Source organism: Schistocerca serialis, chromosome 4 (genome assembly GCF_023864345.2).
Source record: "Schistocerca serialis cubense isolate TAMUIC-IGC-003099 chromosome 4, iqSchSeri2.2, whole genome shotgun sequence".
NCBI lineage: Eukaryota > Metazoa > Arthropoda > Insecta > Orthoptera > Acrididae > Schistocerca > Schistocerca serialis.
Window position 1 is genome coordinate 319,068,578 of NC_064641.1, and position 13,911 is coordinate 319,082,488.

Below are 13,911 nucleotides of genomic sequence, written 5' to 3' on the forward strand. Positions count from 1 at the left end.
ATGTCTAGTGGAATAGTAAAATCCACTGAGATTGTGTATGTCACCTATCGACAGTTTCTCAAGTTTGATCCCAATAAAAGTGTACATCCACGTGAGTTTTGGAATGACTTTGAGGATATCTTGCCTAAAGTGTGGACTGATAAGCTGAAGATCGGATTTATTACTTCAAACTTAATGGGGGAGGCAAGAATCTGGGGGAACTTGGCCTCAGAAAAATATACCGAATTACAGGAATTTAAACACGCTTTCTTTGAGGAGTACTGGGGTAAGCGAAAGCAAATGGATGTACTTAACCGTTTCTGGTCTGGGGAAAAATACGACCCCAAGAAAGAAGGAATAAAAAGATTTGTACAAAGGTAGGTAACTACTCTATCCTATCTTAATAATAAAGTAGAAACGGAGAAAATCATTTTGGGGGTAGAAAATAAGTTACCTTGGAATTGGAAGAATAAAATAATATCTGCACCTAGAGACAATGTAGATAAATTTGTACAATATCTAGAACGCGTTGAATCAGTACTCAAAGAGGAGGAAAGTGCAAGAAGAGAGTATCACCCTCTTGTTAGGCAGAATGACAATCACACTGATGTAAACATAAGCAGAATGAGTGTGCAGAGAGGAGGCAGATATCGAGGTAGCTCACGAGGGAGAGGCAGGACATATGATAATCGGGTCAGTGACCGGGGGGCAGTACGGAGACGGCTGACAGATGTCAGGTGACACAACCAGCTGGCGAAGGACGTCAGTTAGCGGTGACGCACGACGGGCGGAAAACATGTAGCTGTCTACGTTTATGCTAGCGCTCGTAGACAACGGCATTCCCAGTTAAACCCGCTGGCAATACCATCCATAAGAAAGGCACCAGTAAAACCACCTAGCATTAATATAGTTGCTACGAAAGAAGGGAAGAATAACGGGGAGCATCAAGAGACAGTAGAATTAATTAAAGTAGAGTTAATGGGGCACAGTAATATTAACAATAAGAAAAAGCACACGCTTGTCGAAGAAGTAAGTACTGATAATAAGGTTTTGAATCAAGAGGTGAAGGTAAATCTGCACAGCGAAACAGATGAGGATCTGTCTGACAGTGGTGCAAACAGAAATGAAGCAGAGGTCGAAGATGTGCTTAATAGGTTATTTGAAGTAGTTGAGGGTCATGGAGAAGAAGGAAGAAGTGGAGGATATATATATTGCTGACGACACCTGGGTTAGGGTCGCAGAAACAGAGTCGAGTAAAGGAAGAGAAACACTAGAGAGATGTTTCGATTTAGCACTAGTGGACAGACTGGTAGGAGCTGCCACTAATAATAGGGATAATATTAAGCACGAGGGAGACCCTGCAAGTGTGGTGGTGGTGGTGGTGGTTAGTGTTTAACGTCCCGTCGACAACGAGGTCATTAGAGACGGAGCGCAAGCTCGGGTTTGGGAAGGATTGGGAAGGAAGTCGGCTGTGCCCTTTCAAAGGAACCATCCCGGCATTTGCCTGAAACGAGTTAGGGAAATCAGGGAAAACCTAAATCAGGATGGCCGGAGACGGGATTGAACCGTCGTCCTCCCGAATGCGAGTCCAGTGTGCTAACCACTGCGCCACCTCGCTCGGTCTGTAAGTGTGAATGTGACATCCACCCAGAAGACAGGTTTTGGCAGAAGGGAAACGATGCAGGATTTATTAGACAAAGTAAAACCTGAATTCAAATAAGAGTACTTAGGACAGCCAATAATAGAGTTAAGTGTATTAAATGAAAAGGTGAAGTGTTTAATAGATACAGGATCAGAGGTGTGTGCTGCGTCACAAAATTTTGTGAATGGACTCCCAGATAATAAACAAGTAGTAAAGATGCCAGTAAGTGGCTTAAATATAATTGTCGCAACAGGAAAAACCAAGAAGGTGGTAAAGCAAGAAGTATTCCTAACCATAGATGTAAAGGGGGTAGTAATTAAACAGAACTTCTTAGTAATAAGTGGACTAAGCGTAGACATGCTGGTGGGTGCTGATTTTCTTAGTAAACATGAAGCATGGGTAAATTTCGGGACAAATGATGTAATGGTTAGAATTAATGGTAACCTTATAACAATACCCTTTATAGGTAAGAGATACAGAATTGGTTTCGGAATTTGGGAAGGTAAAAGTTCTGGCTGTTTTAGGTATGGTGATAACTGTGAGCAGAAACTTTAGTAATTTTCGTAAATGTGGGCTGATGATCTTGTTTTACGGCAATAAAGATCTACTGAAGGTTTAAATTTGAAGTTCATGTCTAAAGTACGAGTGACATCCCCTTTCCGAATCATTTCTTTAAAGTACATAGAAAATTTTCAGCAAATTTTACTTATAGCGGCCTCCGGCGTGTAGCTATGAGGATACAGTTTCCTCAACACTGCTTTTCTGTGATCTCGTAAGCAGCTGCAGTCAGGAGTTTACGTGCGAAGATCTACCGCTGTAAAGAGGTAGGTGAACAAAAATTATAAAAGAAATTGCATTGCAGCAGCAACGTATAACCCGTCGCAACTGGTGCATCGCACGCACACATGTTAAAAATCCTGCCACAACTAGTCAACTTTAACTGGCCTAGCATACAGGAACATGCTTGAATATTACCTAACGCCTCAATTCCAACAGGATATGAGCACAGGTTTTGTTTTCCACAAAGACAGCGCACCATCACATTATCATCATGAATTTTTCACATATCTCTGCAGGAATTTTGGACTGGACATGATGGAACGATGACCTGGGCAGCGTGATCACCCGATTTAACCTCAATGGACTTCTGTGCATATGGTTACATTAAACGAGGAGCATTTGTTCCTCCACTTCCATGAAACTCTGACGAGCTGTGACAACAGAGAACACAATGCAGTTTTCAGGTATGGCAGGGCACTGAGGAGCCTTATGATCTGACTCTGGCGCCTTCCTGCCCTGTCGGAACAGCCTGCTTAAAACACCTGCAATGTCTACATTCAGTTGGTCAGCGTGCTGATTGGATGTGGTGAAATATTTCACAGCAAAAGTGTATTTGTGGAAAGTCAAGCATGCCAAAAGTAGCCAGCTCCAAATCATCTCTGATTCGTCAGTGGTTACAAGAATTTCCTGATTTCTCTACAGACGGAAGAGTCACTCATTGCAATGTATGCAACAAAGACGTAAGTAAAATGTTAACCTTTTATCTCCTACGTCCACTCAGAGAACAATGATGCCACTCCCCCCCTAAGTTAACTTGGACCAGACACAAGTGAATGCAAAAATATTGTTCCTAAACCCTTAATGTAGGTTAACTTTGCTAAGTAGATCTCATATGTAAATTCTTCCACAAAATATTTCTCATTTCTTTTTGTTTGTAGGTACGTTCTGAACAGAGATCACATTTAAGTCAGCATGTCGTAGGGACTAAACACCAGGCAAATTTAAAAAAATAAATCAAACTTTGAACAAACATTTGTGACTAAACCAAATGCAACAAACAAAAACGAATTTTATCTTGACCTGTGCCGCGGCACTGTTGCAGTAAATGTACCATTCAATGCAGTTGAAAATAGCCAGTTCAAAAGTATTCTACAGAAATACTGTCTCTGCAGTGTTCCATCAGAATCCACACTGAGAAAGAACTATTTAGATACTTTATATGAAAATACACTGAGCAGGATAAGAGGAGATACAGGTGATTCATACATGTGGACCTCTGTCAATGAGACAACTGACAGAAAAGGTCTATATGTGACTAATTTGATTGTTGGAAAATTAGATCCTGACAAGGAATGCTCATTCTCAGCATATAAAATGCTATTAACAGACAAGAGATGCAGTTTCTCAAGAGAAAATCTGAAGAAAGTGTTAGTTATTTACTGTGACTAAGTAAGAACATGGACAATAATATGAAGTGGATTTTTGTCAATCTATTTTATCTTTTTAGACAGTAAAATGTCACATTTTGGTCACCTATTTTCTGATTTTTATAACCTATTTTTGCAAGTGATAGAACCTAAAAGTCTGAGGTCTAATGATGATAATGAAGTAGCTGACTACAAATAATTAACAACAAAATTAAATCGTGACAACTGTGCACGTGATTACACAACTAAAATTAGGGAAAATGGATTGTTACTGCAGGAAAAAATATATAATATTCACACTTTGAATCTGGCAACTACACATGGTACAAAACTGAGATGAATTTTAAAAATTGGTATTTAGAGCAAGAATATTTTATGGTTTGAAAAGTATCGTAATTTGATATAGGCTAAAATAGCTAGTTACTTCAAATTTAATATTTTTGTGCATAATTGTATTACTGAGAATCATTTCCATACCTGAGAAATTTTAAGTACATCCTCTTACTGCCTATATGGATCTCCAAGTATTATTTGTTAGTATACTTGAAAAATAATGAGAAACTTAAACATAAATACAAGACAAAGGAATGCTGAAAAGGAGAGAATTGTGCCAAGGCCACATTTTTCTCTGTACTGTTTCTTCAAAGAACCACCTGGCTCATGTGTCAGTAATCACAATGGTAGAAGTTGGAGAAAGTGGTGAAGTACTGCACTGGAGTGAAAAATAGTAGATCATTAAGATATGTGTAATACTGATCTTTTCATGTTCCCCATGTGTACTCTTTTAATGCATTCCTGATACAGGGGGTTGAGTCACTACTTAGCAATCCCACTGTAGACTGCTGTAATATGTACCTAGTATCTGGAATTTCTTGTTATCAGTTTCTTTAGCTACTGCTATGTATCACGGGCTCTCTTGGAGGGGAAAGAAAGACTATTAACGTACAAAAGAAGGGGGATATATGTAAATAATGACATATGATGTGTGTGTTAAGAGTCGATGGGAAAGCCATTTGTTTTATTTTGGAACAGATAGGTGATTATATTCTTTAGGTAAAACCTACACTTGTATTATGTAAAGATAACTAAGATACTTTTTATAATTTAATTGTAATTTAGTAATTGCTGTAATTCACACCTTATTTTAAGCATTTTTCCTACATGAATAATTATCCATTTGTCAAGTCATACCTTTTATAAATATAATCTAAGGGTGGACAGTATTTTCAGAAATTTATGTCTTACTGTGCTGAAATGATGAAACTAGTAAAAAGGTCATGCTGTGGACAATCCAAATGAATGGATGAGTAAGAAATTGGCCAGTTGTTATCAAGTCTTCAAAGGAAGCACATGAAACACAAATTCATGACATCCAGATAATATCTACAGTACGCCAATATCTACACATTTGAATGTCTGTATGCGAGATGCATAGGGGGCCTGAAGATCGCATACTAACGTGCCAAAACTGGTTGTGAAAATAAAACCTTCTCAAATTGCACGACTGTTTGGCCATTTTCCTTGTTAAATATTTGAACAGGCACTGCCCTGCATCCACAATGGATCAATAGATGTTCTTTATTTGTTATGCAGCCTTGCATTTGAAGACAAATTTTAATGCAAGCTGTCATATGTGGAACAAATCTTATGTTATGTAATGTTTGTTAAAATCCCATTAGAGCCATATAGATGTACACGTATTAATACAAACAGACTTATCATTTTAATGATTCATTGCTGTATTAACAAAAATGGTAAGTAAATTTTTTATCTAATTTATATTTTCTTCATGTCTCCAGTTTTCATCAGTTAAAAAGCGTGCACTGTTATGGTGCCTCGAGTGCCATCTGACCATGGCTGAACAATAACCTTCTTACTGGTGACTGTCACCACCAGTATCTCTTAACAGTTATGAATTATCTGACAACATACACTGTACAGATGTTTCAAAGTATTTGGTACGTACTAATCAAGTATATTACTACATTTTACTCTATTTGACAGATCTGATGATGGCAACACTCAGAATAAGAAAAAATAAAGTGAGACACAAAAACTAACATGGAGAGAGAGAGAGAGAGAGAGAGAGAGAGAGAGAGAGAGAGAGAGAGAGAGAGAGTGCGTGTGTGTGTGTGTGTGTGTGTGTGTGTGTGTGTGTGTGTGTGTGTGGGGGGGGGGGGGGGGGGGGGGGCAGGCGCACACACACTATTATGGCCACTAACCTATACAAAGATGTCCATTCTGCTGTTTTGATGCTTACATGTTCTTGATGGTTGAGTACACTCCCAGCAAGTTATGCTCATGTTTCTAATAGAAGAGCAGAATGTAACACTTCAACAGCAAGGTGCCGGTATGCACAACCATTTCCAGAAAGAAGGTTACCAAAATCATGTCACATTTCAAACACTCAATCAGCGTCAGCACATTAGCTATAGCCAAGGAACTAAATACTTCCAATGCCAATGTGTGAAATGTCCATATCAGAAAGACATGCACGTAAAAGACTTATAATCTAAGGACTACCACTACCCAGTGGAAATCTCCCAATAACATCAACACAAAATTTTAAACATCCTTACTTCCAAAGGGGTGTTTTGCTTACTGAATAGGCTGCCTTCATATGAGAAGGAATTGTCAACAGCCTCAACACCCATGTCATGGAGTTTAAATACAACTTGTCTGTTCCACTGTCAACAGAAATTTACAGTAAATTTTTGGTCGGATTTTGTTCATCCACATCTAACTGAGATGTATCTTCTGCCTAACATGCTGGTGGAGGAAATTTCTACATTTCTCCGGAAAGCTGTACCATAAATATTGGCGAATGTCTGGCTAGCGGTCAGGCAACGATTATGATTCCAGTGTGATGGGGCTCCACCACAGTTTGCTGTTTGTATCAGAAAACATTTAGACCATGTTTTCCTCAAATTGTTGGTCTGTGAGATGTGGGCCAGTACTGTGGCCACAGTGTTCTCATGACATCACTCCTACACATTTCTTCTGTGGGGGAGATGAAGTCTTTGGCATATGACACAGAGAGAGACTACAGATGAGTTTGTTTCTCATTTGGCTGAAGCTGCAGCCATTACTTTAGAAACACCTGCCTGTTTTTGGCGGAAAATCCGTAGCACACAGATGCCATTTGTGCGTTAACGTAAACAGATGGCATTTTCAGCAACATCTATAAAAATCATTTGTAACATGGTAGTCTGAACATTATGTCTGAATATCCCTAGCATCGAAACTTTTAAGAACCGAAACTTTTAAGAACATCCAGTAAGGAAACAGGGCACCAAAGAAATTTTTGTCACATAATAGCATTTTTTCTCTCTCTTCTACACACTCAAAGTTTATATTCATAGGAACAATTGGGAAAGGATAGATTACCACTCACTACACAGAGGAGGCACTGAGTCACAGACACGCACAATGAAAATGAATGATAGAAATGTTTCATTTGTATTCATAGTTTTTTTGCACACTGTATATGAATGTAGATTGGAGTATATTTGGGATATTTATTTGAACTCTTCCAGAGTGCACCCAAGCTCAGGGAAAAAAGAAAACAAAGTGAGAAAGTCTGAGTGAGGTCATAGTATACATCAAGTGGCATTATAGTGCAGCACACAAAAATATGGCTGCCATGTCTTGCATGTTGCAGCCATACATTAAACTGCATTGTTACCTCCAATAACAGGAATAATATCGTGAATGACTCCTCAGCTTAATATACGCCTAAAGAATAGTCACACCAATAACACTAACAATGACATCAGAAATAACATTCATGGTTGAACTGCTACTTTAAATCATGTGAAGACAAAGAAGTAGTTTCCCCAATGCAAGGGGCACAAAATTTGGAATACAAACAACACAACATGTAACACTGACAAAACAGAGTATTACATTGTTACCAGTCACAAAGTACTCAAAAAGATTTGTTTCACCCTCTTGCTGTACCAATATTTGGAAAGAAATCCTCTATTGATATTCATGAATACAGACTGATTGCATGTTGTTTCACGTCCATTATGCAGGACTGGACCACTTAAGTTTTCCCCAGTTAGAGTTCTGGTAACAATTCAATGTACTTCTCATCACAGCTAAATTAGGTTCTTATTGTGCAGTTTATCAACAGATGAAAGTGATATAAATACATCCAGTATACACCAATAATATATTTTTAAAGTGTCATAACAGCTTTCACATTTCTCAAGCAATCCAACTTGACTGAACCCGAAAATATACAACGTACAGAAAACATGCAATGTACAGAAGAAGCAACAAACTATCCATTTACAGTAGCAGATCTTTATTATAAATATTTGTACATACACCACAATCTTTTAATGCCACATGATGCATGTGTGAAGTCTGATGCTGTGGTAAGACCTGCTAACTGTAAGCATTTCAGTGAATAAATAACAAAATACACTGAAGGAAACTGACGCTTCACATTTAATGAAGTCCTTCATTTTCACATTAACTTTGCAGTGTATAAAACTGTGTTATCTGCTGCCTTCAAAAGGCAAAAATTAATTCAGGGTTTAAGCTGCTTCACTGGGTTTGCAGTAATGTTATGTGACCACTTAAAATCTGCTTATTGATTTGGGAATACTGAATCACAATTTATTTCTTGTTTTGCCTGAATATTTTATCACCAATAAATCTGCTACCAATAGAATTTGATTAAAGTTCATTAATGATCTTCAAACTACAAATCTTCTGAAAATTTTCCTATTTTTCCAATCATTTTTGTGTTGGGGGCCTGAATGCCATCTTCCTGCTCTTAAGAAGTGACCACTTGTGCCTCTTGATGTAATAGACAACGCCAAGTAACATAGGGAAAATGAACAGCACCTGAAAAAATAAAAGTAACAACATAATGTGTTAAGGATAAGCATAATTCTATGCAAGTCTGAAATTATAAACTTCCTAAATCCAAAATAGCATAACCTAATTCTGGCACTACACACTGAAAACAACAATTATCCTCAACTTCTTAGTTTTTCTATCATACATGACAAACAGATAAAAAACAAATTGCTAATTTTGTACAAGAACACACAACATAGAAGTTAATGCACTGTCAGCATCACTTACACTGCTCATATACAAGAGAATTTAAAATGATAAAAATTATATTTGAGAATGATTGCTGTTGGTGGAGTATGTAAAGATGAATATTTACAAAACAAAACTTCAACTGTGGAGACAGACTTTGGTCCAGACTTCGGCATTTCACAGACAGTGCGCTTTCAAATGAGACAGCCCAGCAAACCTCACAGGTGACTCAAACCTCCAATGCTACGATTATTTATTACAGTCTGTGGTGTTTTCCCAACTGGAAGAGCAAATGTGGGAACAGTTCCGAGTTCGAGCCATGAACAGTTTTGATTTGTTGAAGTAATTAATGTTTATGCACAAATCTAAAATGTCACCTCATGTATAAAATGTCTATTACCAGTAAAACTGAATGATTTTATAATTACGAGGGTCATTCAGGAAATAAAGAACTTTTTCCCTACTGAAATTCTTATTTCATTTACAATTTTATACCCAAGCTACTTTTCTGTGTCGTCACTATTCAAATTTAGGCACCTGTCGTACCACTTAGCCTTCTGCACTTCAGTTTCTACCAATTTGTTGAAACACTGATTAAAGGCTTCTGTAAGTTCACGTTTGTAGTGTTGTCCACTCAAAAAATCTTACAATTTGGGGAATATGCGATGATCACTTTGAGCTGAGTCTGGACTACATGGTGGATGCTGAAACATTTCTCACTGAAAATGCTAAGCTGTGCCAATCCTGTTGCATGCATTATCGTGAAGGAGGATGGCTCCAGTGGATAGCATTCTGCGAAATTGTTGAAGTATCTCACAGTAGGTCGCTGCATTTATGGTCTCACCTCTAGGCATGTGGTCACCATAGCCATAATATTTTTGGTGCTCAAAATTGGTTTCACTTGTTTTGGTTTTGTTGGGAACTGCGAATGACGTCATTCCATCAATAGGTGCTTTGGTTCTCCTATGAAATGTGATACGCAAGTCTCATCGCCAGTGACAACAATGTGATTAAAAATTTCATCACCATCCTTTTCACAGTGACTGAGAAATGTCAGTGCAGCTGCCATTCATTCATTTGGTTTTGCGTTAATCTGACAGAATTTGAGAAACCCACCTGCCACTCACTTTTTATAGCTCATATCTGCACTAACAATCTTGTACAACACAGTTCTTGAAATGTCCGGAAAGGATGAGCCCATTCCACTATTTGTGAAGCGCCTATCTTCTTGGAGTTTTGTTTCAACACTTGGTGCGAGTCCATCAGTCACCACTGAGAATCGTCCCCAAGCAATCTTCGTCATGAACATTCTCCTGTCTGCCATTAAACATGATACACCACCCCCATACTGGTGCTTTGTTCATCACATTACCATAGAACTCAGTTATTTGTCTTCAACTTTCAATGGGTCAGACTTTTTCAGAGTTTAATATGCGAGTAAGACTGTGCACCTTATACTTCGTGCGATTGTAAATTTTGTCACACGTTTTAAAGTTGTACAGCTAAGCATTCAGCAATGTATTGAATCTTAGCTGCTGCCAAAATTCAGCGAATGAATACCAACATCAGTGATTGGTTGGTTGGTGGAACACAGTCACATGTCAAAAAATGTTCTATACTTTCCCTATGACCCTTTTATATGCAATAATTTACATGAAAGAAACATTGCTAGCAGTTCAAGAACAAAAGTGACCACGATGCATGGTGAAATGTTCCTGGTGTCAATGTTTTCTCCATTTCTTAGTGCATTTCTGTATGCTACACAATAAAAATAATGAAACATGTAGCTGGTTAATCCCATACGACTTAATCACTAGCATTACAATGAAATATTTTCTTATATGGTTAGATACATTCTCTGAAATTTCAATATTAGCTTTAAATTTTGCCTGCTGGTTGCATGGTTGGTTTGGAGGTTAAAGGGACTAAACTGTGTGGTTATCAGCCCCGTTTTCGTTAGTCACACACGTCTCAGATTAAAACCGTACCCCAAAAGAAACCTATCGTTTCAAATCCAGGGAAGGAGCAAAACATGTAAAACTGTGTCTAACCACATTGAAGTAAGAAATGAAAGTATCAAGAAAAAACTGAAAACATCAATGAAAAGGGAAAACAGCGGTCAAAGGTATTAAAAATAATACAGCAGTAAAAGGTATTAAAAATAATATAGGAGATGGCCTTGGCGGCTGATGACAAGAATGAAAAAGGATGAGCCAGCCACTCTGCAACACACTAAAATTCCAGCCAAAATGCACAAGGCAAGAGAAAAACAGCTGGTGAAAAGACGAACACCAAGTCAAAAAGAGACAGCACCTTCAATGGAGTGGAAAAAAAAACCTCTCAAATAAAACTTAGAACTAGATCAGCCATTGAGGCACTGTCACCTAACACTGCAGGTAATGTGTCAGGAACGTTGAAAGTGTGTCGGGGTAGCTGAATTTGGACAGTCTAATAAGATGTGGAAGACTGTCAAGTGTGAACCATAGTGACACTGAGATGGGTCCTTGCAACGTAAGACGTGAACATGAACCAGCCAAGTATGGCTGATGGGGAGCTGACAAAAGACTACGGAGTCATTGGGAGTGGATCACATGGAGGACCACCACACATCAGTCACCTCCTTTATCATACATACCTTGTTCAGCAAAATCAGATAGTGTTATTCTGTATACCAGAGCCCAAAAATTTTTCAGTGTAATACAGACTGTTTATGGTTAGCCTCTTTGGTTAGCTTGTCGGTCAAGTTCATTTCCTTGGATTCCTATGTGCCCCAGGGTCCACAAGAAGACCATTTACCATCCACTTTGTTCAAGGATGTAAATATACTCTTAGATGTCCATTACCAGATGATGGCGAGGATAGCACTGGTTGAGAGCTTGTAAGGCGCTCAAGGAATTGCTACAAATGAGGACGGACTTCCCGGTGCAGGAACGGATACGCTCAAGTCCCTGAGAGATGGGCTATCAGCTCTGCAGTGAAAACACTAGAGCCATCTGGCAAGGAGCGCTGTACAGCATGAACACAACCATTAAGCCATCAGTGTAAACTACCTCTGAATCCTGGGACACATCAGGAAGAGGGAAAATGCCAGTTTGGGCTGCAGGATGAACTGAGTCTTCTGGGACTTGTGGTAAGTCTACACAAAGCTGTGGTCAAGGTAAGCCCCACGGAGGTGTACATGAGTGGACTCAAGAGTGGTCGTGGAGAGAGAGAGAGAGAGAGAGAGAGAGAGAGAGAGAGAGAGAGAGAGAGAGAGAGAGAGAGACTAGAGTTCAGTGAGAAGGGACCGGACATCAACTGCAATTACAATTTCCAATCTGGGCTACTGTTGCGGGAGATGGAGCACTGTGTCATGGAAACGAAGACAATAATTTGTATGTTTAGGCGAGCCATGAATATGCGCGGTGTAACTGGCGAGCAGCTGTTGTCACCTGAGTTGCGATGGAGAAACTCCAACCTCCATGAGTAGACTGTTCACTGGGCTCGTACAGAAAGCTCCCCTCGCAAGTCTAACTATACAGTGGTGTATAGGGTCCAGCATCTGCAATTCTGAGGGCAATGCAGACCCATACAACAGGCCTCCATAGTCAAGATGGGACTGTACAAGAGCTTTGTACAGCTACAACAGTGTACGGCGATCTAAACCACAGTTGGTGTGACTCAGGTGTTAAAAAATCTTGATGAAGATGGGCAAACCAAACTAAGCAGGCATCGAAAACCTGTCCTGGAAAGTGATACGAGTCCACTACATTAAGCAGATAGTCATCAAGATAATTTTGTGGATGTGCATGAATCATGTCTTGACAGCTATAAACTGAAAGCCATAGGCGAGAGCCCATGACTGCACCTTTCATATGGCTTCTTGCAGTTGATGTTCAGCCACACCAATAGTAGATGAGAAAAAGGAAATGCAAAAGTCATTAGCATACGAAAAGGTTGATACTGAGGACCCTTTAGCTGCTGCGAGACCATTAATGGCCACTAAAAATAGTGGGGCATTCAGTACAGAGCCTTGCAGGACCTCACTCCTGGATATGGAGGGAACTGTGTGAAGCACTGACTCAACCTCCAAAGGTGTGGAGTGCCAAAAAGTTTGTTATAAAAAATGGCAGCGGACCCAGAGGTCCCACTCACATAATGTAGCAAGGAAGTGATGTTGCCAAGTGGTGTCACAGGCTTACGTCAGGTCCAGAAAAAGTGCAATAAGGTGATGGTGGGAAAAGGCCTTTTGGATGGCAGACTCCAGGTATACCAAGTTGTCAGTGGTGGTGCAACCAGAAGGCTCGGAGACTCAAGGACCCTAGACAACCACCAGCTCACCACATGTTCGAGCAGCTTACATTGAACATTGGTGAGGCTAGTAGGATGATAGCTATCCACATCCAGTGGGATCTTACCAGATTTTAGCACTGGAACAATGACACTTTCTTGCCACTGCCATGGGAATTCACCATTGCTCCAGATGCAGTTAAAGATGGCAAGGATGTGTCACCGTTAATCTACTGATAGATGTTTAAGCATTTGGGAATGGATAACATCTGGCCCAGGGATTGTGTTGAGACAGTATGCAAGGACACAGAGAAATCCCCACTCACTGAATGGAACATTACATGGCTCAGGGTGGCACTTACTAGACTTGCCCGTCACATGACGCACAAAATCTTTATCTGAAAGGCTCAAACAAGTACTTGTTTTAACAATGATATAACATTGTATGTACAATTAAAACTTTAAAAAACAATGCTGAGATGCCCTGTACAGCAAAACTGAAATATTTCCATTCACCAATCTAGACAAAGAAAACTTCTTACCAAAATCCATTAGGTGGGGTTGAAGAGACGTTGGTGCCAACAGTAATTAAAAAAAACACACACACACTAACTAATGTCAAAGATTTGTTTGTCTCAAAAATGAATGTATCATTATTACCTTTGAAACTACACACATCAAAGAAAGTTTAGCATCACCTCGGTTCCGAGGGTTCCGGAAACTGTACAAATAATTGGAATAGAGATCAAC

General features: G+C 39.3%; 1 protein-coding gene across 1 annotated transcript in view; it reads right to left on the reverse strand.

Moving 5' to 3' along the window:
• Positions 1 to 8,119: 8,119 nt before the first annotated feature.
• LOC126474038 (cytochrome c1, heme protein, mitochondrial) overlaps positions 8,120 to 13,911 on the reverse strand; it is a 39,240-nt gene continuing 33,448 nt past the window's right edge. Inside the window, exon 8 of the mRNA XM_050101447.1 lies at positions 8,120 to 8,688. Coding sequence (XP_049957404.1) covers positions 8,578 to 8,688 — 111 coding nt within the window. The 3' untranslated portion in view covers positions 8,120 to 8,577. The remainder of the gene's footprint in view (positions 8,689 to 13,911) is intronic.